Source organism: Enhydra lutris, unplaced genomic scaffold (genome assembly GCF_002288905.1).
Source record: "Enhydra lutris kenyoni isolate GAN:26980312 unplaced genomic scaffold, ASM228890v2 scaffoldscaffold56, whole genome shotgun sequence".
In the NCBI taxonomy this organism is placed as follows: Eukaryota; Metazoa; Chordata; class Mammalia; order Carnivora; family Mustelidae; genus Enhydra; species Enhydra lutris.
The window spans coordinates 9,801,057-9,824,411 of NW_019154140.1; the positions used below are offsets into that span (position 1 = coordinate 9,801,057).

General features: G+C 44.2%; 1 protein-coding gene across 1 annotated transcript in view; it reads left to right on the top strand.

Annotated features, from left to right (window-relative positions):
• Nucleotides 1–5,035: 5,035 nt before the first annotated feature.
• Nucleotides 5,036–23,355, top strand: part of LOC111157846 (solute carrier family 4 member 8) — a 52,199-nt gene continuing 33,879 nt past the window's right edge. The window contains exons 1-11 of the mRNA XM_022519534.1: nt 5,036–5,168; nt 5,556–5,691; nt 7,408–7,568; nt 10,458–10,646; nt 11,514–11,605; nt 12,749–12,906; nt 13,806–13,893; nt 15,025–15,171; nt 15,777–15,877; nt 22,383–22,557; nt 23,158–23,291. Coding sequence (XP_022375242.1) covers nt 5,051–5,168; nt 5,556–5,691; nt 7,408–7,568; nt 10,458–10,646; nt 11,514–11,605; nt 12,749–12,906; nt 13,806–13,893; nt 15,025–15,171; nt 15,777–15,877; nt 22,383–22,557; nt 23,158–23,291 — 1,499 coding nt within the window. The 5' untranslated portion in view covers nt 5,036–5,050. The remainder of the gene's footprint in view (nt 5,169–5,555; nt 5,692–7,407; nt 7,569–10,457; nt 10,647–11,513; nt 11,606–12,748; nt 12,907–13,805; nt 13,894–15,024; nt 15,172–15,776; nt 15,878–22,382; nt 22,558–23,157; nt 23,292–23,355) is intronic.

Sequence of the window (23,355 nt, forward strand, 5' to 3'; positions counted from 1 at the left end):
CCATGTACACAAGAGTGGGGCATGGGGTTACAGTGAGAGAGAGAGAGAGAGAGAATCTTTTTTTTTTTTTTAAAGATTATTTATTTATTTATTTGACAGACAGAAATCACAAGTAGGCAGAGAGGCAGGCAGAGAGAGAGAGAAGGGGAAGCAGGCTCCCCGCTGAGCAGAGAGCCCGATGCGGGGCTCAATCCCAGGACCCTGGGATCATGACCTGAGCCGAAGGCAGAGGCTTTAACCCACTGAGCCACCCAGGCGCCCCGAGAGAGAGAATCTTAAGCAGACTCCATGCCCAGTGCAGAGCTCACAACCCTAAGATCATGACTTGAGATGAAATCAAGAATTGGACACTTAACTGATGGAGCCACCCAGGTGCCTCTACCATGTTTTTATTCAGAATAATTATCATTACCTGAAATAATATGTTATTGTTTTCATAATGCCTGTCCCCCCTAACTAGAATATATGTCTGGAGGACAGGAACCTTGTGCTGTTCACTACTGTATCCTCAGCCCTTGGGGCAGGACCTGGCACAGTTAGGTGACTCAAGCCTGGGTTGGTCTCAGTGGTGTACTACAGGGAACTAATTAACATACTACAGTGGAACATTATTAGTTAACAGATGGTATTTTGTTAAGAGTATTCAATTTAGTCATTTTCACACTTTATGGTTTTCATTGATAATGTCAGAGGTTTGGAATCCTACCTCTTAGCAGATGACTTCTTCTGGCACTATATTTCTGTTTCAATAAAGTTGTAACATGATTACATTAGGTTTAGAGATCTGCCTGTCAGAAATGTCCTGAGATGTGCGTGAGTCAATATAGGATTGCCCTAAGACAGGGTGAGGAGGATAGGAGGTGTGATTCCTCCAGATACTAAATGTTTTATCTTTTGGCCTCTCAACATTCTAATAAATCTCTGATCAGCTTTCCCTCTAACCCTGTTCCTTTTTTTCCTTGAGGCATAATTAACATTTAGTGTTATATTATTTTCAGGTATATAATATAATGATTCAACAATTCTGTACAGTACTCAGGGCTCACATGATAAGTATACTCTTAAATCCCTTTATCTACTTCACCCCCACTACCTCCCTTTTGCGAACCACTAGTTTGTTCTCTGTATTTAAGAGTTTGCGTGTGTGTGTGTGTGTGTGTGTGTGTGTGTTTGGTCTCTTCTTTGTTCATTTGTTCTATTTCTTAAATTCCATGTAGGAATAAAACTATATGGTATTTATCTTTCTCTACCTGATTTTTTTCACTTAGCATTATATGCTTTAGGTCCACTCACACTGTTGCAAATGCAAGATTTCATTCTTTTTGATGGCTGAGGAATATTCCATTTTTTGTGTGCAAATTGATAAAGCCACCCTGGAAACCCGTATGGATGTTCTCCCCAGAATGGAAAATAGAATTACATATGAAATACATATGATCCAGAAATATATATGATCCAGTAATTCCACTAGTGGTATTTACCTGAAGAAAATGAAAACTCTAATTAAAAAAGATGTATGTACCCCAGGTTTATTGCAGCATTATTTACAATAGCCAAGATACAGAAGCCGCCCAAGTGTCCGTCCATAGATGAATGGCTAAAGAGGATGTGGTATATATAATCCTTTCTTTTTATTTTTCTTTATCACTTGGGACTTTGGAAGGCGGGAGAGGACAACGAAAAAGAGAGAGAAGTAGAGAAAGGAACGTAGAGCAGCACTCCAGTTTGTATTAATTAACTGACTTGTAAGTGGAGAGCACTTATTGAGGAAGTCCCAGAGAAGTTGAGCAGAGTCTTAGGAAAACCCATTGCAATGGAAACAGGAAGAGTTGGCTACTCTTTCCATAAAGTCCCCTTATTCAGAAAGCCTTCCTGGATTAAGCTTTGAATTCTCAGGTTGGCTTGGATTGTCTGAGTCTTATGCTTTGATGAGTCAACTGCCCTAAACATGTTCACTTTGTTTATACATTCCTTTTGTGGCTCCTTTCAAATGAGATGCCCTCTCAGGTCAGACTAAGGAACTCCTGAGGAGGTTCAAAGGTGTTATGTTCCTGAGGGAGGCTCTTAGGAGATGTTCCATTTTCTGAACATTTGTGGAACGATGACCATAGGTAAAACACTGTGCTTTGTGTGAGGGATTCCAAGAGGGAGAAAGTCTGACCCGGGACCTTGAGAAACTTGCAGATGAATAGTGGAGGTATTAATTTTAGTGCAAGGCATAAAATAAGTGCATAAGAGAATGCTAGCCAAGGGATCTTGGGAGTTAGAGGTAGAAGGTGGCACTTCTGATCAGGGAGCTCAGACATAATACCAAGAAGGATGGTGCATTGCCGTGAATCTTGAGGGATCAAACCAAGTCCGTGTCTGGAAGGCACTGGCACATTTGTGGAATAGGGGGGTTGGTTCAGGTAGAGGAAAGAAGATGATGGTGGGTGCAGCACCTGAGGCTGTGGGGAGGAGACAGCATTGCTGGGATGGATGCAAAAGGCATACATCTCTAGATTTCTCTCTGCCCCTGGAATGTTTAATTGGTGTGAGCACATGTGAAATTTCCACTTCAGTCTCACTCGAGCTGTTAGCTCCGTTCTTTTAGAGGCCCTTCCCTTTGTTTTCCTATTGGATGTACAATTTGTCCTAGTGAAGAAAAACTAGAAAGGAGGCTGGACCTGGGCATGCAGGAGCATGAAGGGTCCTGACTGCACAGACGTGAGCTGTGATCAGAGCGGTGCTTCAGGAGGATTCGTCTGTAGGACTGACCTGGTGTGGGAGGCAGGAGAGAGGCTCCTGCTTTTGTCGAAGTGCAAGGAGAAAAATCCTTGACCTCCATAATCTGTAGGATGTAGCACTGGAGGGGCATGGGGGGAGCTGGAAATCTATGGTAACTCTTGAGGTTTCAGGCCTGGAAAGTTGAGAGAATGGTGATGCCATGAATGAAAACGTGGAAGAAATGGGCATGAGCTTGAACTGAGATGGAGGATAATGGGTTTGCTTTGGGATATGTTGAATCACTATAGATAAAGGTTTGGGGTTCATTTGTAGAAGTAAACTTTCAAATCATGAGAGTAGATAGCAGTAAAAAAGGAGAAGGGGCCAGGACCAAAATCCTGGGAGCTTTCCTTTGGTGGACAGTGAAAGGGGTGGAGAAGTCAAGTCAGAGGTGTGCAGATAAGCCAGGGAGGGCAAGGGTATAGGAGCTAAGGGACCCTGGACCACCAACGGGAGGAGGTAGTCAAGGGATTTGGATACTGTCTGACACGTGGTGGGCTCTCAGGAAAGGCTTTGGAGTTGAACTGAGAGACATAAGATTATAGAGATTTGGTGACTAAGTGGTCCCTAATGAGAACACTTTGAGAGGGAAGTAGCCACATGCAGAGGCTATGGAACAAGGAGATGGTGAGGAACAGAAGCTAGGTGGGTAGATTGTTCTTGAAAGTGGTTGATGGAGAAGGAGAGTGGACAGGTAGAAGCTTAGAGAGTAGCACTATATTGGAAAATTTCTTTTTAAGATAAGAGATAGACATGGGGCACCTGGCTGTGTCAGTTGGTAGAGCATGTGACCCTTTGGTCTCAGGGTCATGAGTCCCACGTTGGGCCTAGAGCTTACTTTAAAAAAAAAAAAGGTAAGAGAGATTTATAATCAGGAGAAAGCTGTGGAAGGGATGGATGGAAGGGAGAGACTGAGGCTAGCTGATGAAAGAGGACTCCAGAGTCATGGGAAGCCATACTCATTAGCCTGGCAAAGAGGGGCAGCTGGGGGAGGAAAGCAAGCCAGGCTGAGATGGAGGGAAGTCATATGAGACTGCCCAAGTCTTCTTAGTAAAATATGAAGTGAGGTCACCTGCTCAGAGGGAGGAAGTGTGGCTCAGGGTTGTGGATTTGAGGACAGTGACTGAAGACTGGAGTGCATGTGTGGTGGAAGAAGTGGGGAGTCAGCCTGAGTTCTAGGATACTAGCAGGAGGAACTGGGGCAGTAGTGGGGGCAGACTAAGGCTCTCTGCGCCAGGGTGGTAGCAGCCCCTGATTCTGGGCTTCAGGCTGAAGCAAGATAAGGGAAGCCCTTGGGTGGAGGCAAGAGAGAAGCCTGGCAGTCTTGAGCAGCACAAAATAAGGCTTCTAGAAGGAACAAATGAGTAGAAAAGGAGGAATTGGGCAGGAACATGCTTGGATCACTTATCTTCCCACATTCTTCTCTTTTTGTACATTTACTATCTCTCCCTGTAACCCCAGACTCATGCTTCTTAGGATTTGTCACTGGTCTCTCACTACTATTCTAGATTGTGTATTCTACAGTGCAGAAGGAAAAGTAGTAGAAACTGGTCCTAGAATGCAGTGGCTGCTAAAAGTTATTCCAGGCATCATGTTAAGCATTTTACATACATTATCTTATGTACTACTACTCATGAAAACCCTCCAAGTTTAAATAATAAGCTTTTGGTATTATTTTTTAAAGACACAGAGAGATTAGCTAACTTGTTCAAGGTCACATGTTAAGTGAATGGTGAGGCCAAGTTTCGGACCCAGGCAGGAACTGAGCATTTAGCTTCTTCTCTAAACCCCCTCCCTGCCAGGACTTGGCACAGTGACCATATTGCTTTTTTTCAATTGCTCAAATTGTCGTAACAACAGCTAGGATCCTTGTTGGCCTTTACGGTTTGCAAGTCAAGTCCATGCACATTATTTCCTTTGATCTTAATGCTCCTGTGAGGTTTGCAGCCCCATGCAGGGGAAGGAGTGTGTCAACTCCACGATCTCTACATCTTTAGTCCTGGAGTCTTTGAAGTTTTGCCGTTACAGAGTTGTGAGAGAGCTATGATTTTTTCCTCTCTTAAATATGCTTGATTCCTTTTACTGAAAGTGTTCTCTGGGGTGCCTGGCTGGCTCAGTTGGAAGAGCATGAAATGAAACTCTTGACTTCGGGATCCTTTGTTTGAGCCCACATTGAGTGTAGAGATGACTAAAAAATAAATAAATAAAAACTTAAAAAACAAAAACAAAAACAAAGTCCTTCTGCTTCATTCCAGGTCATAGAACTCTGTATGTGGGGGTTCGGATGCCACTGGGCCGGCAGAGCCATCGCCATCACCGAGCACATGGCCAGAAGCACCGGAGACGAGGGCGGGGCAAAGGAGCCAGCCAGGGGGAAGAAGGCCCAGAGGCCCTGGCCCATGGTAACATTCTCAGGAGAGAGGGCGGGCAGGGGTCCATGGCTAGGACCTTGGTGAGGCTGAGGGAATGTGTGATGCCCATTAAGCAGTTTTGATTCTCTAGCCCTTTAATAGAGTTTCCAGAGTTTGCTTCCATGAACAAGAAATGCCTCTAAGAATGGAAAGTATCTTCCTGAAAAACTCTTAGTTCTGGCCCCCCAAATCAATTACCATATAAACTGAAATCATTTATTAGCAAATTAAAAATTCTTTTTGATCAGATTAACCAGATTTCCAGTTCATTATGGGTTTTTTTCAAGTGGTCTTAGTTTTTTCCTCCCACTAACTGTTTCCATAGAATAGGATTTTAAAATCTTTTTGATCTACTTTTCTCTGTGGTCAATTTTCCAGACACACCATCTCAGCGTGTTCAGTTCATTCTCGGCACTGAGGAAGATGAAGAGCATGTTCCTCATGAGCTGTTCACAGAGCTGGATGAGATCTGCATGAAGGAGGGAGAAGATGCTGAGTGGAAGGAGACAGCTAGGTGAGGCCCTAATCTATCCTGGGTCATGATTTGCTTGGGTAGGCAAACATATACCTTTCAGCAAGTGACAGGTCTGCTTGCCTTTTATTTCTTCATGGCAGAAGTGATGACTGACATGGGGACTGATGTTCCAGAGCCTTCTAGGGGAAGTCTTGATTTTGGCCTCTTTGTGTTGTCTCTGGTGACACCTATACCATTGACCTTGAGCCTGGGATAGGTGACAGAAACAGAAGCTTTAGGGAGTCCTCTCATTTCTTTAGGGCCAAGAGTTGCTCATGGACCATCTTGCTATTTTAAGTCTGGCTTAGAAGATGCCTGATGGGGCCATCTTGGTTTGGACCCATGCAACCAAGCATAGGTGAATGTAGGATAGGTGAAGAATTTTCTGAAGGTGAACCATAGTGTTTTAATTCATTTGGGTTTTGATTCATTGGATGTTTTCATAATTTTTGAGATGTCCTATGGGACAGCCCAACCTCATGGAGACCCATGGGATTATAGGTAGCCTAATGGTGGACTTCCTGGGGTAGCTGTGGAGTGACCATGTTTGCCTGAGGCTCAAACCCCAGAAGAGCCCTCAGATTAGCTAGGACCATGTCTGGGCTCCTCCAGTAATTGACCAGTGAGCCTTATGGGTGATAGAAAGCCAGCATGTCTGAGCTTCAGGGAAGAAGGCAAGGTGGGTAACTAGCAAAGTGTGGCTCTAGCTCTCACTGGAACATCTCTTTCTGGATCCTTGCTATATCCTTGGATGTTTGCCATGGGTGGAGAGGATTAGGCAAGCCAATCACCCTGATGCCAAGTGAAAAGGCAGTTAGTCTTGTTATTCCGTCTTTGCCAACTTATAAAGGCATAGAGGCTTTTTTAAAAAGAAAAATGTTACCGTTTTATTAATCTATTCAAATGATATCGACTAGATCTATCTTTTTTTTTTTTTTTTTTAAGATTTTTTATTTATTTATTTGACAGACAGAGATCACAGGCAGGCAGAGAGGCAGGCAGAGAGAGGAAGGGAAGCAGGCTCCCTGCTGAGCAGAGAGCCTGATGTGGGGCTCGATCCCAGGACCCTGGGATCATGACCTGAGCCGAAGGCAGAGGCTTTAACCCGCTGAGCCACCCAGGCGCCCCCTAGATCTATCTTTTTAATTGCACAAATAATGTGTGCTCTTTATGTGAATTAGAAAAGAAAGATAAGGGGTACTTGGGTGGCTCAGTCATTGAGCATCTGCCTTCGGCTCAGGTCATGATCCCAGGGTCCTGGGATCGAGCCCCGCATAGGGCTCCCTGCTCAGCGGAGAGCCTTCTCCCTCTCCCACTCCCCCTGCTTGTGTTCCCTCTCTCGCTGTGTCTCTCTCTGTTAAATAAATAAATAAAATCTTTAATAAAAAAAAAAGAAAAGGAAGATAAGCAAAAAGAAGATGTAAATTATGTACAAATCTACTACCTCAAGGATAATAAGGAAGACACCATTTGGTGTCTTATACATGTTTGCGTTTTTAAAATTTTCTTTAAATAGAAATGGGATCAAACTGTACTCAACTTTGTGCTGTTTTATAACCTGTTTTTTCGCTTATCAATGAACCCTGAGCATATGATGAAATGATAATGTTCAATGTGATTATTCAGGTATCTCTCATTGTGGCTTATATTAAAAATTCTCTCGTGGAACTTCCTCATTTTCTCCCTTTGACATCCAGTTGTTTGTAATGCTTTCAGGTGGCTGAAGTTTGAAGAAGATGTTGAGGATGGAGGCGAACGCTGGAGCAAGCCTTATGTGGCAACCCTTTCACTGCACAGTCTCTTTGAGCTGAGGAGCTGCCTTATTAATGGAACAGTCCTTCTGGATATGCGTGCAAATAGCATAGAAGAAATCTCAGGTATGGTTAGGTACGGAAAAACAAAGGAACGTTTGTGTAAATTAAATGTGGTGTGGAGGAAAGAATAAAGGAGCTGTGTTGACTCAGGTCTGTTACTGAACCTTCCCAACCTCAGCGTCTTCAGTTGGGGGGGATGGGTTTTAAACTAAGAAACTATTCTATCTATTTCGCAGCCTTCTTATGGGTTTCAAACAACAAGATGTTTAGTCTTCCATCTGCCTGTTCATTTAGCACATGTTTATTTAGTATCTATTTATGCTCGATAGTGTGCTAAACACAGGGGAATAAAGATAAGATAAAATTCCTACCTTCAAGAAACTCACCTTCTAGTGGGGAAATAGCCACGGGATAATTTAAATAAGTGCAACCACAGAGATATGTCTCAGTAATAATTAGAGAAAGGGGCAATTGGGAATTGTGCAGAGAAAAAGGTGTTAAGGAAAGATTTTTAAACATGGTCACTAGGGAAGACACCATAAGAAATTGAACCAAAGGCACCCCAGGCTTCAGCAGGGTGTGAAGGGTTTCCTGACATGGTTGAGTATTGCTACCATGTTTTGGAACAAAGTTTGAGAAACACCTCGGTGAGGGTTCTTTCCTTAGCTTTCACTGGTTGAATAGATTTCTTCAGACTTTTCTTCAAGTATCCAAGTTATTCTGCCTCTCTGGGATCATGTGGGGAAGCAGAGGAGGGATCAGCTCTGATGAGATCCAGTGTCCCCTCTGAAGGCTCTAGGGGAAAGCTGTTCCCACTTCTTTCAGCTTCTAGCTGCTCTAGGTGTTCCTTCTCATGAACGCCTAACTCCACTCTGTCTCTGTCTTCATGTGGACTTCTCATTTTTGTCTCCCTTGTAAGGGTATTTGTCAGTATCATCCAAGATGATCTTATCTTGAGATGCTTAGCTTACCGACGTATGCAAAGACCTTTTTTACAAATAGGATCACAGTGACAGGTTCCAGGGGATTAGTACATAGATGTATCTTTGGGAGGGGGGCACCATTCAAACCATTACAAAAGCCAAGAGGAGAGAAAGTTTCAACTCATCAGTGTTGGATGCTGCAGAGAGGTCAGGTAAACATCGGATTTAGCGACAAGAAAGTTATTGATGATTTTTATCAAAAACAATTTCAGGGATGCCTGGGTGGCTCAGTCAGTTATGTGTCCCCCTTCGACTCAGGTCATGATTTCAGGGTCCTGGGATCAAGCCCTGCATCGGGCTCTCTGTTCAGTGGGGAGCCTGCTTTTCCCTCTGCCTGCTGTTCCTCCTGCTTGTGTTCTCTCTCTAGTGCTCTCTCTCTCTCTCAAATAAATAAATAAATAAATAAATAAATAAATAAAAACTTAAAAGAAAAAAAAGCAATTTCAATCAGATAGCCAAATTGTAGGGCACTGAGAAATTTTTCTTTTGAGAACTTTAAATGATAGGAGAGAGAGAGAGAGGTAAATAAGGGAGGACCTGGGGTGAACATTCTTTTTCTTTCTTTCTTTCTTTCTTTTTTTTTTTTAAAGATTTTATTTATTTATTTGACAGACAGAGGTCATAAGTAGGCAGAGAGGCAGGCAGAAAGAGAGGGAGGAAGCAGCTCCCTGCCGAGCAGAGAGCCCGATGTGGGGCTCGATCCCAGGACCCCGGGATCATGACCTGAGCCGAAGGCAGAGGCTTTAACCCACTGAGCCACCCAGGTGCCCCAACATCCTTTTTCTTATTAAATTTTTTTTTTCAAGATACAGGATCTTGAAGCATGTTTACAATGTGGGGGCAGTGAGCCAATCAATATAAAGGTTAAAGATAGAGAAAGAAACCATGGATCCTCAGCTTGAATATTCAAAGTATATTTTCTTTATTTAATGTTTCTAGTACTTGGATAGTTGTGGATGGAGTTGGGGTTGAGAATAGGTTGAAGTTTTGGGGAGGCTCAAGGATAGGTATGTAGGATTGCAGTATAACCACTCTCATTCTTTCCGTTAGGGACCTGATAGATTCGTGTCAGTGATAAGGTTAGGTAAATTGGCTCATGTATCAGCTGAGAATCAGCATTTTGTATTTATCATTTCATTAATTTTCCATAACAAGCTTTGAGGATGGTTCGTAATATTAGCTCTGTATTACAGATAATGAAACTGGGGTATGGAAAGTTTGGGGAACTTACCCAAGATCACACAGAAGGTGGTAGAAGTGGGGTAGAATGTGGGCCTTTAGCTCTAGAACACACACTCAATAGCGGGTATGGGGATTGCCTCCCCCTCCGACTGTGCTGGACTTGACAGGTTACAGGTTGATGCTTGGCGGCAGTTGCCGGGGTGCTTAGTTAGCTTAACTATGTGCGTAGCTTCTACCTTCAAGTGGTCATTTGGAATGTTCTACAGTTATAGCTCCTCTTGACAATCAGAGCAATGTTGAAATCTTGGAGGAAGGGACTGCAGAGAAACGTTGGCTAATGACAGAATAAAGTAGCTATTAATGTGGGCTTTTGAGTCAGACAGCCTTGGGTTTGAACTGCCCTGCAACTTTACTAGATGAGACATCCTGGGGAATTCTGTAATGTTTGGGCCTCAGTTTCCTGATCTGTACAAATTGTTACAGTGTCACCTAAGTCTAGAGTGTTTGTTTGGATTAGATTGAATTATCAGTGGAAAGTTCATAGTACCATTCTGGCACTATTAAGTCCTCGATAGTTTCTAATAAAACCAATTTGTTGCATGAATCAAGTATAACTTGCCACAGTTGCTGTCCTCAGATTACTCTTTGGGGCACTGAAGCATAAGTTGTACCCAATGGAACTGCTCTCACCTACTCTGTGCCCTTTACCCCCCACCCCACCTGATGCTGGCCTCTTTGAGTTCACGGACTGTCAGTTGGAGTGTTCATATTAGTGCCTGCTTTCCAGACCTGATCCTGGACCAGCAAGAACTGTTCAGTGACCTGAATGACAGCATGAGGGTTAAAGTGCGAGAAGCTCTGCTCAAAAAGCATCACCATCAGAATGAGAAAAAGAGAAATAACCTCATTCCCATTGTTCGCTCCTTTGCGGAGGTTGGCAAGAAGCAGTCTGATCCACATTCGATGGATAAGAATGGTAAGATTATCAGGAGTGACTGTTTTCTCATTAATTAGACATTTAAGAACTAGTTGGAGATGCTAAGTGACTAGAGGGTACAGGCTGTAATTGCCTAACAAGCTTCTGTGCTGACAGACAAGATGGTAGGCTGGGACTGATGACATTGATCTCTTGTGGACCTAGGGATGCAAGCCTCAGAAAGACCGCAGATAGGTCTTAGATCAGGGAGGCCAAGTACAGTAGCGTAGGTTCTTGAGTCAGACTTCCAGGCTTGAGAATCAGACTTCACTACTTGCAAAGTGTGTGATCTTGGGCACCCTCCTAAATCTCTTCGTCTCCCTTTCTCCTCTGTGGAATAAGGATAATAATAGCATCCACCCCATAAATTTATTGTGAGCCTTCAATGCAATAATCCATGTCTATCCCTTAACCAGGTGCATGGTAGATTATAAACACTCAATGAACTTCAGCTGCTGATTGGTTTCCTTTTCTGTGGCCAGGCAGGGCCTAACCTGTATGTCTCCCTGTCCCTGCATACACTGAATCCCAGCGTGCAGGGATGTGCCTGGGAATCCACACACTTGAAAAGTTTTCCACAGGCGCCTCTGAGGTGCACTGCTGGTTAAGAATCACTACCTTACTAGGGGAAGGAAAGAGGATCAGAAATATGTTCAGTAAGAAGGTGCAGAAGTAGTAAGATGTCTGTCCTCCCTTTACCGCTAACTAGTGGGTAAGGCGATATGTATGTGTGGGTCTTAGCTTCATAGTCATCTGGACTTCTCTATATGGGCTTTGCCGGAGACATGGCCGTAGCCAACCAGTGATGGATGGGGTGTGTCAAAGGGGCAAAGGGCAGACACTCAGGGAATTGTTTCCTCTGAATAGGTCAAACTGTGTCTCCTCAGTCTGTTCCCATGACAAGTCTTGAAGTAAAAAATGGAGTGAATTGTGAACACAGTCCTGTGGATTTAAGCAAGGTGAGCACAGACATGGGAACTTGCCTTAGAGGCCTAAGTGCAGCCCTAGTGGAACTGAGAGTCCTCTTGCTGGAAGCTGGTAAGCTTTGGTATTTCCTCAGTCTTTGTCTAAGACCAGAGCCCCCTCTGCAGGAAAGGAGGCCCCTCTGCTCAGGTCTTCTCCCTTTCACTCCAGCCTGGGCGGCGCCCACTCTGTTCCACCAGGTTCGGTGTGCTGGAACTGAGAGGAGCCCTTGCTAATCCTTACTGATGCAGACTTCTTGATTTTTCCACCATTTTTGGGGGGTACTTGCTCTTCAGCAGCTCCTTCTTACCTCCAAGGGTTTTGCTGGGACGATAATTTTTGCTCTTGTCTCCTAAAACTACTTGGCAGTTGGGACTCTTCTTTGGGACTGTGACTTGGGTGCCTCCCTGCAGCTGCTGACGTGAGCGTCCATCTCCCCGCCTCCAGCCTCTAGCTGGCTGGGTCTCTTCTTGACACGAGCTAGAACACGCATGGTGTCATGGCGCTCCTCTGACTTTAAGGCTCCCTGTTTTATTCAGAAAAGCTAAAATCTCTGACAAAGCATTCAGGTATTTTTTTTTTTTTTAAGATTTTATTTATTTGACAGAGAGAGATCACAAGTGGGCAGAGAGGCAGGCAGAGAGAGAGAGAGAGATTGAGGAGGAAGCAGGCTCCCTGCAGAGCAGAGAGCCCGATGTGGGACTCGATCCCAGGACCCTGAGATCATGACCTGAGGTGAAGGCAGAGGCTTAAGCACTGAGCCACCCAGGTGTCCCCGCATTCAGGTATTTTAAAATGGAAAAAAATGTGACCTAGCGCTTCAACAACAGTCTTTGAGAAAGCGTGGGGTAATGGGATTCAAATCAGAACACCTGGATTTAAATTCCCTCTCTTCCAAGCTCCATTGCGCAAGTCAGCTTCACCTCTCTGGGTCTCAGCTGCTTCATTTTTAAAATAAAAAAGTGGGGCTGACAAGGCCTGTTCTATCCACTTTACAGAGTTATTGTAAAGATTATGTGAACCAGTGAAAGAAAACACTTGTTAAATTATAAAATGGCAGATGAATGTCAGGTACGAGAGCGTGAGTGATGTTTGAGGGGATGCTCCTAGGTTGTCAGAGAGTTCTTTTGGACTTGCAGGTGGATCTTCATTTTATGAAAAAAATTCCCACTGGGGCAGAGGCCTCAAATGTCCTGGTTGGAGAGGTGGATACTCTGGACCGCCCCATTGTTGCCTTTGTGAGGCTGTCTCCTGCTGTTCTTCTCTCAGGCCTGACAGAAGTGCCCATCCCAACCAGGTAAAGACAAGGACCGCAAAACTCCAGTACAAATTTGTGTGAGCTCTGGTGGAAGAAAGCAGCTAATGCCAAAATCTAGGATTAACTGTGGAATGCTATTTAAAATTCAGCAGTGCTCTCACTGGGGGTGTATTTGATTAATTCCATGCAGAAGGACTCTAGGAGTTTTAAGGCTGTGACTATACAGTACCTACAGGCTTGGTAATGGAGAATTGAAGAGCATCCAAAGGGCAGACCGTGGGCTAATCACTTTTTAGGATGGGAAGCCTGAGTCTTAGTCCCCCAGTTCCACAGAGCCATGTCCCAGGGAAATGTCTCTGAGCAAAGGTATTGATGTCTTTTTCCACGGTTCTGGCAGGATTTGTAATGGTTTGCAAATATGTCCACATTTCTTCATAAGGCTATTCACGCACTCTGAAAGTGGTGACTCAGGTGATTCAGAGCCCCATTAATTACAGAGTACTCAGATGTCCAGAACACAATTTAGACCCCTCTATTGGGCTTCATCATTTCAACTTCCTTATCCCTCTCCTCTCCCCATGATTTTCTTATTAGAGCAATGAAAGAGATTCAGAAAACCTTGAATTTGCACTACAATGGTATGTTTTGAAAAAAGCATTTTTTTCTATTGTAAGGAATTGTGTCTATGGAAACCCTAAGAATGGTAACCATATTATTGAATGGAGTATTGAAATAGCTTTCAATGCTCATAGCGGAGCTTTTAGGTCAAGGCAACTTCTATTGCCCCATCATTAGCCTGTCTCGTTTTATTGAAGTTATGACAGTGATTTCTGTTTGATAGGAAAGAGAAATGTTTTGTTGTTTAGAGAGGAATACGATGACATTTCTTTATGTTTACTGACATAATTTATAATTTCATCCTCTGTGTGTGTTGCCAGATTTTTGTTTATCCTATTGGGTCCAGTAGGGAAAGGTCAGCAGTACCATGAGATTGGCAGATCCATGGCTACCATCATGACAGATGAGGTATGTGCCACTTCTTCCCATTCATGCTACAGACACTTACTGAGTATCTACCCTGTGCCAAGTCCTGTGCTATTTTTTGGAGATAAAATAATTACCATCCTGGGTAATTATCTTCAGGGAAGCAGTACAGGTCACTTCTCTGAATGCCTTTTGTAGGAGGACCAAACCTTCTTGGAGGTATTTCTTCCTATATTATCTCTCCCTTTTTGAGAAATCAAGGATTCAGAGAATTCCTTTTCTGGGAAAATTATTATTGCCAATTAGGATACCTAGAGAGAAAGACACAAAGGCTGACAACTTTCTAGAGAGGATGGTTAATTCCGTACATAAAGGCTATTTACATAAAGAAACCTCACTCTTATTCCATGTAAACAAGAACAGTTTGCATAAAGGTCAGGGGTATGAACTTGGGCACTGTAATGTGAATGTCCCAAGAAAACTGGATATTTTGGCTGCCATGGTGCTGGATCCCCACTATATACCTTAGTAAGGCCTGCACTGCTCATGTAAGCTTCAGTGTAATGTTTTTAAGGCATGTCTTAGCAGGTAGTGTGAGGTGGGGGTTGTGTCTTATCTCTCTTTGACTGGGAATCTTATTTCATGGAGAGAACTTCATTAGTAATTCCATCCAGTTTTTCCAACTATTATGATCAGGAAATTTTCCCATGCCTTTTGCCCTTTGTTCCATTCTTTGGAGGGATGACAACGATACAATGTTAGAGTCTTATCTCTTCTTGTACTAACAGACACATAGCTAGTCCTTCTTGACCCATCTCATCTTCGGGTTTATGTTTTTTATCCGTTTATATCTACTTTTTTTTTTTTTTTTTGTAAAGATTTTATTTATTTGACAGAGAGAGACACAGCTAGAGAGGGAACACAAGCAGGGGGAGTGGGAGAATCCCAGGACCCTGGGATTATGACCTGAGCTGAAGCCAGACGTGTAATAGTTGAGCCACCCAGGAGCCCTTTATTTTTGCATTTTTTTTAAATGCTAAAGTTTTCCACATTTCAGATCCCTATGACGGAGATAAAAATCATGAGGCTGTATCTGTCCTTCACCATATTCACTGGTGATTGTTTTAAGTAAAGTTATTTTCAACTTTCCTGAGGGTTTTTTCTTCCCTGTAGATTTTTCATGACGTGGCATATAAGGCAAAAGAACGAGATGATCTCCTGGCGGGGATTGATGAGTTCCTGGATCAGGTCACTGTGCTGCCTCCAGGGGAGTGGGACCCCTCCATTAGAATCGAGCCACCCAAAAATGTCCCCTCCCAGGTAATGTATGCACATTAGCATCCCCAAGGCTCCCCAGCGGCAGAGAGGGGGAGGGAAGGACATTTCTTGGGAGTAGATTGTAGATGAGGCCATGCAATGAAAGGAGCAAGGTGCGGAGTCGCAGCCAGTCACCCAGGCTTGTGGCCTGACTAGAGTTGAAAGGGAGCACCTGCACACAAGCCACTGCGCTTGGTGCTTTACAAATGCTAGCTCAGCCTTGCTGGCAGCATCCCTAAGTCTGTATTTTTATCCTTAGTTTTACAAATAGATAAAACTATCTTCAAAGTTTTAAGGGAAAGTAAGATTACACAGAGGGAGATTTGAAACGGGAACTTAGGACAGAGCTGACGCCAAAGCTTTCATACTTCTGTGCAAGGCAGAGTTAGGAGTCAGGTACTAGTAGAGAGGGGGCGAAATTCTGTGTACTTGTTTGTTTTTCAACAAAATCAAATAAACTGCCCCAAATCAGTAAGTGCATTTGAAAACGACAAACCCTTGGGTGTTTGGGGGCTGCTTTTGGATTCTCTCCTTACCACTACCCCCTGGTAGCAGGAAGGACAGAATAGATGGCTGATGTTACTAATTTGGGGGTCCTTTGTTAAAAGGAGAAAAGGAAAATGCCTGGAGTTCCAAACGGAAATGTTTGCCACATAGAACCGGAACCACACGGGGGCCACAGCGGGCCAGAACTTCAACGCACTGGGAGGTAAGTCCGCGGACGTTTCACAGCTTGTACTGCTTACCGGGCTGAAGGTGTGCAAAGGAACGAGTCGGACTTTTTGCTTTCAGCCTTCGTTTCCCTAGTATTCGGCCTGGGAATGACTTTCCAAATGGAACCTCTGACTATAATAAGTATTGCAAATATATCAGATGTTGTATTCATTCATTCAAGTTTCTCAAACTACCTACCACAGTCTGTCTCCCCTCCCCTCCTTTCCCCACATTATTCCACGATTTGAACACTCATCCTCTTACTCATATCCAGGCTGCCACTTGTCCTTTGTCTCAGCTTAGGTGTCACTTCCTTTGGAAAGCCTTCTAAGACTCTACAGATGAGGTTTGGTATTCCTGCTATGTGGTGCCACAGCTTTGAGTTCTGTCTTCACTCGTCTGCCACCCGCCTCCCCTCCCCGGGCCCCCCGGGATGCACCCCCCCGCCCCGCCCCAGGTTCCAGCCCTTCTCATACTTTATTATTATTGCTTAATTTGTTGTCTTCCCGCTGGAACGTTTGCCGCTAGAGGGTGGGGTGCCCATTCTATTCCTAGCACCCAGCACCCTGCCCTGCACAGACTAGGTACTCAATATCTGAAGAGCTTATGAATGAATACTTTTAGAATGATCTCTGTTCTGCAGCATGAGTGGACTAAGTATAGATAAATACCGAGTAATTATTTGAACTTAAGAAACTCCCTTAGGGTAGGAATATAGGTAGTACTTGAGAGGTGTGTGTGTTTCAGAATAGTCAACCTACTCTTCTAGGCCAGGATTCTATGGACAGATGCCCAAGGAGAAGGTTCTCTATGGAAGGTTAGGGAAGCAGGTCTCCAGACTTGGTTTTATTTGTCATGTGGGAAGGTGGTAAAGAGGATTATATATATATTTTTAAGATTTTATTTTATTTATTTGACAGACAGAGATCACAAGTAGGCAGAGAGACAGGCAGAGAGAGAGAGGAGGAAGCAGGCTCCCTGCTGAGCAGAGAGCCCGATGTGGGGCTCGATTCCAGGACTCTAGGATCATGACGTGAGCCAAGGCAGAGGCTTTAACCCACTGAGCCACCGAGGTGCCCCAAGAGGGTGATATTTTGGGTTGGAGTGACATCTAGGGTTTCCCCCAGATTGTGGGAGAGGGTTGAGCCCATAGTTCTGTCTCTGTAAATTGTCTAAGCAGGACACGTCGTGGAGATTCTCAGGACCGGACTCTGATCACAGAGAAAAGCTTTGTTACATCCTCTACTTCCTCACTTTCACCTTATTTTTTCCCTCTTTGCTTGAAGTTGCTTTCTTATTTTTCTCTCCTCAGTACTCTATGCAGTGGAAACTCAGGGTTTTTTTTTTTTTTTAGAATTGTAGACAGTCATCTATTTTTCCACTCTTGGAAATTCAGGGAAGAGCTGGGAAAGGAGACTGAGAAGCAGCAGAAGAGGCACCTAACTAGCAGTTTCCAGAGGGGAGGTGTGTTTCCTGGCTGGAGGAAGGTATTTGAGGTTGGGGAAAGATAATTGGGTTCTGGGGAGGGATCATGGAGGAAAGGAACAGCCCTTTGATGGAAGGGAGTCACTAAAATGAGGGAGCAACCTCCAAAAGTGAGTTAAACATTTTCTTTACAGTTGGGAGAAGTCTGAATTGGGTGGGAGGCCTGGTTTTGAAAGGTAGTTCAAGGGAAACATCTGTCCTTAGAATAGGTTCCAGGATTGAGGCTGTTCTGGAAGAGGTGGTGGTTTTGGGGAGAACAGGAATGGCTTTGATAGTATTTCAGACTTGTGATTAATCTTTTGAATATAAATGGTGTCCACACCCCAGGATTTAAAGTTTGAAGGTAGTGGAAATGAGGGCAACAGGATTTCCTCCAAAGGATATCCATGCAGGGATGAGATTTCAGGGTTCTTTTGGTGTCATATGAGAACAAACTAGAGTCTCAGGCCTTTTGAGGGCGTCATTTATCATCAATTCCCTGTGGGGGTTGAGGAGAGCATTAGATCGGATCTCAACAATTACAGATTCTCGACAATTGTGCCGGACATCCCAAAAGAGAATCTCATACAGCCAGAATCATCACACGCTTTCTCATGGCATCAAAGTACTCTTAATCACAAATTCATGTAGGGTTTAAGGAAGTTCTCCCTTTGTGTCTTGTCAGGAAGTTATGGAGTTGATGAGACTGAAAGGAAGGGTTATCTAGGCTCAGAGCCTAGTCTGCTTGGTGAGGGAGATATTTTCTCTTCCTGAACTCCTACTAAAGTTTTCCTTAGAACCCTTTGTAGAAGACCCCAAGACACATGGCCTTTCTCCCATTGTAGCCTTGTAGTGGCTACTACAAGGGGACTTAATGCCTGCGTCAGAGATTATGGTTCTGTGCCAACTCTTGCCCCTTTCCCAATCTCAGAGTAATGAGATCACTCTCAAAGAGTGAGCATAAACCCACCCACGCAGATGGACATCCTAGAACTTTCTGGACCTGCCTGGACTGCACAGACTAAAAATACATTAGCAGCCTAGGTTTTGGAGTTCTTCATACCACTAGTTGTGTTTCTTTGAGGTGGAGAACCTGCTTTATGCCTACTATATTGTATGGCCTCGGGCAAAACTTGGAGACTTCAGGGATGTTCTACTTGTTGGATGGTGAGGTATATGAACATGGGGGAGTATAGACTCTAAGAAGGTGGGAAAGAGACAGGTGAGTTCTGTATTACGTGGCCCTCTGTGCCAGGGCTAAGACAGTGTCTTTGGGCCTCCCTGATGTTGATGCAGGCAATGATGCTGATGAATTCCCATACATAGTAATGAGGAAAGTCTGACTAGGGGCATCTGGATGGCTCAGTGGGTTAAAGCCTCTGCCTTCGGCTCAGGTCATGATCTCGGGGTTCTGGGATCGAGCCCCTCATCGGGTTCTCTGCTCACAGGGAGCCTGCTTCCTCTCTCTTTCTGCCTGCCTCTCTGCCTACTTGTGATCTCTGTTTGTCAAATAAATAAATAAAATCTTTAAAAAAAAAAAAAAAAAGAAAGTCTGACTAGAGTGTTCCTAGGCCAGAAGCCTCACCACAAGGATACTCTGAAAAGGGCTTTTCCAAGGTGTATTTATGTACCTTATTGGGGTATTGCCGCTTTGGGGAAGGGTTAATGAAGGAAAAGAATCAGGAGCTGCTATCTCGATGATCCCTACCCCCCACCCCCACACTTCAAACAGGTTTCTTCCAAAGCACACCAGACAGAGGATGGCTGTCCTGTCCCTAAAGCCCTCCAGAGAAGGGCTCCTTAAGTCAGTGCTCCAGAGCCTAGTGACCCTCTACACGGGTAAGTCCTGTCTTACATCAAGCTTAAATTCATATCCCTGTGTACCTCCTATCCCAGCAAAACTTGAACATCAAGGGTAGTTTTGAAAGGGAAAGGAAGTCTCAGATGTGAAGAGAAGCATCCGTGTCTGATCTTGTGGTAGATGTGTGATTATGGTCTGATTTTATGAATGAGTGAGATATAAGGCTGACTCTGTAAACAGTATTCAGAAATTATTAATTTATAGTTATATTACCAATAAGAGCCTCAGATCTTTTCTGTCCTTAATTATTTATTTATTAAAGATTTTATTTATTTGACAGAGAAAGACACAGTGAGAGAGGGAACACAAGCAAAGGGAGTGGGAGAGGGAGAAGCAGGCTTCTCACTGAGCAGGGAGCCCAATGCAGGGCTCAATCCCAGGACTGCAGTGTTCATGATCGGAGCTAAAGGGAGACGCCTAATGACTGAGCCACCCAGGCGCCCCCCTCTTATTTATTTTTTAAAAAAGATTTTATTATATATTTGAGAGAGAGAGAGAGCGTATGAGCAGGGGTGAGGGGCAGAGGGAGAGGGAAAAGCTGACTCCCTGCTGAGCAAGGAGCGCCACACAGAGCCCGAGCCCAGGACCCCAAGACCATGACGTGAGCGAAAGGCAGACACTTAACCAGCTGAGCCACCCAGGCATCCCTTCTTTCCCTTTTTAATCACCACTAGGCAAACAGATGTCCTCCCTTTCCATTGGCTTCTCAGGAATCCATTTCACATAAATCCTTTGTCTGTTACTCACAGACATTCCTCCCTGAAGGTGCCTCCTGCATCCAGGGGGTTGCTGAGCAGTCATGGCAGCATCTCTGGTTGCCTAGTGGGGTGAGGCTCATTATTGCAGAAGGAGATTATTTTCCCAGAACAATACCCTACCGAGGAAGGTCATCAATGATTAAGAGGTGATATTCATACGGTACCAAGATTCTGTGTTGGTAAAGACCCAGAAACGCTTATATCGTGCCCTAGACTAGTCACAATTGTCTATAAGGTCTTATTTACCTAGAGGACAAAGCAAAACAGAGTGACACTTTATTACAAATTGGAGCCTTGGTTCCAAACCCTGAGGTGGAATTCTCACACTCTGGGTTAGATCCTATAGATAGCTCCTTACCTAAGCTAGGTTTGCCAGATAGACGAAAAACAAACTTATCTTTGCCTCTCTTCCCTAAGCCAAGACCTAGATTGTGATGTTACTGATGTAAATTAAAGAATGGTGAATCCCAACTACACCCAGCCAAACCAGAGGAAAAGAGCAAATGCGCGAGACAGAATAGCATCTGCCTTGTGTCCACCTGTGCCCTCAGTGCACCTGGCTAGGGGAGAGAAGGCATTCACATGGAGAGAGAGCAAGAGCTGGCTGGGCCTTCTCCCCTGGCGCCCACGTTCCAGGCCTCCTGGTTCTTCTCCAGGCTGTCAGGCAGAGAGAAAGAAAGAGCTGGCCAAGCCTCCTTTCATGAAAGAATAGCTCATTTTTTGTTTTTAGCCTTTTATTATAGAAAATTTCAACCACATAAGACAGAAGAGAGAATGGTACAATGAACCCCTGTGTGCCCATCAAGAGTGATGAACACTTTGCCAATTATGTTTCATCTATTTCTCCCCACTTAATTGTTTTATTTTTATGTTTTCTAGATTATTTAAAACCAAATCACCAGTATCATGTCATTTTACCTGTAACTACTTCAGTATGTATCTCTGTTTGATGAGGACATTTTAAAAAACAACTATCATGCCATTAAGGAAATCTAACGCAATTAACACTAATTCTTTAAATTGTCTAATGCTCAGTTCACATTCAACTTTTTTATGATTGTCTTAGCAACATCTTTTTAGAGTTATTTGCTTGACATAGGACCCAATCAGGGGTTGCATTTGGTTATTACGATCCTATTTTATAACAGCTTTCCTTCCTTTTTTTCTGTGCCACTGATTTGTAGAGGAGACCAGGCCATTTGTCCTGTAGAATGCTGAGTGACTTTTTGCGACTCACCTACCAGCTTTCACTCTGATGCAGGGACTCCACTCTCAGAAAAAGTGACCCTGTTTGAGAACGCTACTCCTCCTTGGTGTGGGATATATTGCTCTTGATCTGTCTCATCCTTGGGAAGTGGAGAAGGGTCCCCAAAGTCCTGCCACTGAGTCCTGTGGCAGGACTTCCTGATTCAGCCCTTGAATCCGTCCACTTCTCCTCATCCCAATCCACTGCCTCCAGTCTTGCCCCACTTTCCATTCATTATACCTCTGCCAGACAGATCCTTTCAGAATGCATGTTTATGTTGTTCTCCTGTTTACAGTCCTTCAGTGATGTGACATGCCATTAGCATAAGGTTCTAATTCTGTAAAACAATTTACAAGGCTCTTCGTGACTTGGCTTCTCCAGCTTCTCCAGCTTTTCCATCCTCGCCTGTGGGCATTGGCTCCTCACAGTCTCCCCTCCACCCACCTCTCCCCATAGTTCGGTCAGCCATGCTTTCTCACCTCTAGGTGGCGCCCGTGCTAGCCCCTCTGCCTCATCGGGCTGACCCCTGATCTGTTCTCTGAGTCCCTACTGAAATGTCCCTCCCTGTCCTATGCTGCCTGCGGGGACACCCTCACTGCACTGCCTATCTCCTGCACTAGACTGTGGGTCCTGGAGAGAAGGGCTGTGTTGTCTTGCTCACTGCTGCCTCTCTAGTCCCTGGCATAACGCCTGGCACGAAGTTATCTGCTATTACTTGTCAACTGCATGAATGAATTATTATGCTAATTTCTCAACAGGAAGGTGGATAGCTGTTCAGAGCAGGAAAGTGCATGTGATGGGGCTTTTAATGTAGACTACATATACTAAAACTAACAACTTTAATACCTTGAGTTGGTTTTGTACGTTTCTTCCTAACAGCTCAGGATTTGAAATTTGAAGCTATTACTTAATTTCACATTAATTTTTTGGAATGGGTAACATGCACACCTAAATTCATCCTTTTTAGGCTTGGGATAATCAGTCAAACTCACGCCCTTAGCTGCAAATAGAATCTGTGCTGACCCCCAAGAGATCTCTTGTACTTGGGGTCAAATTGAAGCCAAAGTATGTCTTAGTACAGAACACATATGAAGGGCTTTTCAAATGGGTGCTGTTCAGATCCTTTCATGGAAGCAGGACCATGTCAGAGGTGTCTGCCATGTTTCCACAGGCTCTTTGGGGGCTTGGTGTTGGACATCAAGCGGAAGGCCCCCTGGTACTGGAGCGACTACCGGGATGCACTCAGCTTACAGTGTTTGGCCTCCTTTTTGTTCCTGTACTGTGCCTGCATGTCACCTGTCATCACCTTTGGGGGATTGCTCGGAGAAGCCACTGAGGGACGCATAGTAAGGACTTTTAACCACTTCTATGGGTTCCCAAACAAGACTTAAAGTACTGTGTTGCCAGCCAAGTCCGCTGAAGGGGAAAGCTCCCGGGCTAGGACCAAGGAGATTAAATCCTTTCCACTGAATTACTGTGGTCTTCTGACTTCATACTGTGCAGCAACACAGTTTCCCCTTTAGAATAGACTCTCTTCCACTTGAATATCAATTTCAGTGGTTGATGGCCCAGTTGAATTACCTGGTGCGCAAAGGATGGAAAATGATACATCAATGTCATTTGACATTTGAGGTGACTCAGTGATGGCTCATCGTGTGAATGGTGTCATTGTGCTTTCTGTGTATATTTCTGTATACTGAATGAAGTCCCCGAAGAACAGGACTTAGTTAAGGAATCGTACATGGTTGGATTTGGGCACCTGAATCATCACAGTGGTACCCATTTACAGGGTATTAGATGGTGTGTACTCTTCACTCCTGCTAAGATGAAACACAAGCAAATGGCTTGTCAGGGCACACAAGAGATCTAAGTCAGGAATGTACAGAAGCCCACATTACTGGTTACAGATGGGTTATGGACTCTGATGATTTCTTTTCCCCCCATAGAGTGCAATTGAATCCTTGTTTGGAGCCTCCATGACTGGGATTGCCTATTCCTTGTTTGCGGGACAGGCTCTCACCATCCTAGGAAGTACGGGGCCAGTGCTTGTGTTTGAAAAGATTTTGTTCAAATTCTGCAAGTAAGACATTCGGTTTTCTGAAAACTCTAACTCGATGTGTTATTGTGCTCTTAGAATTGAATGC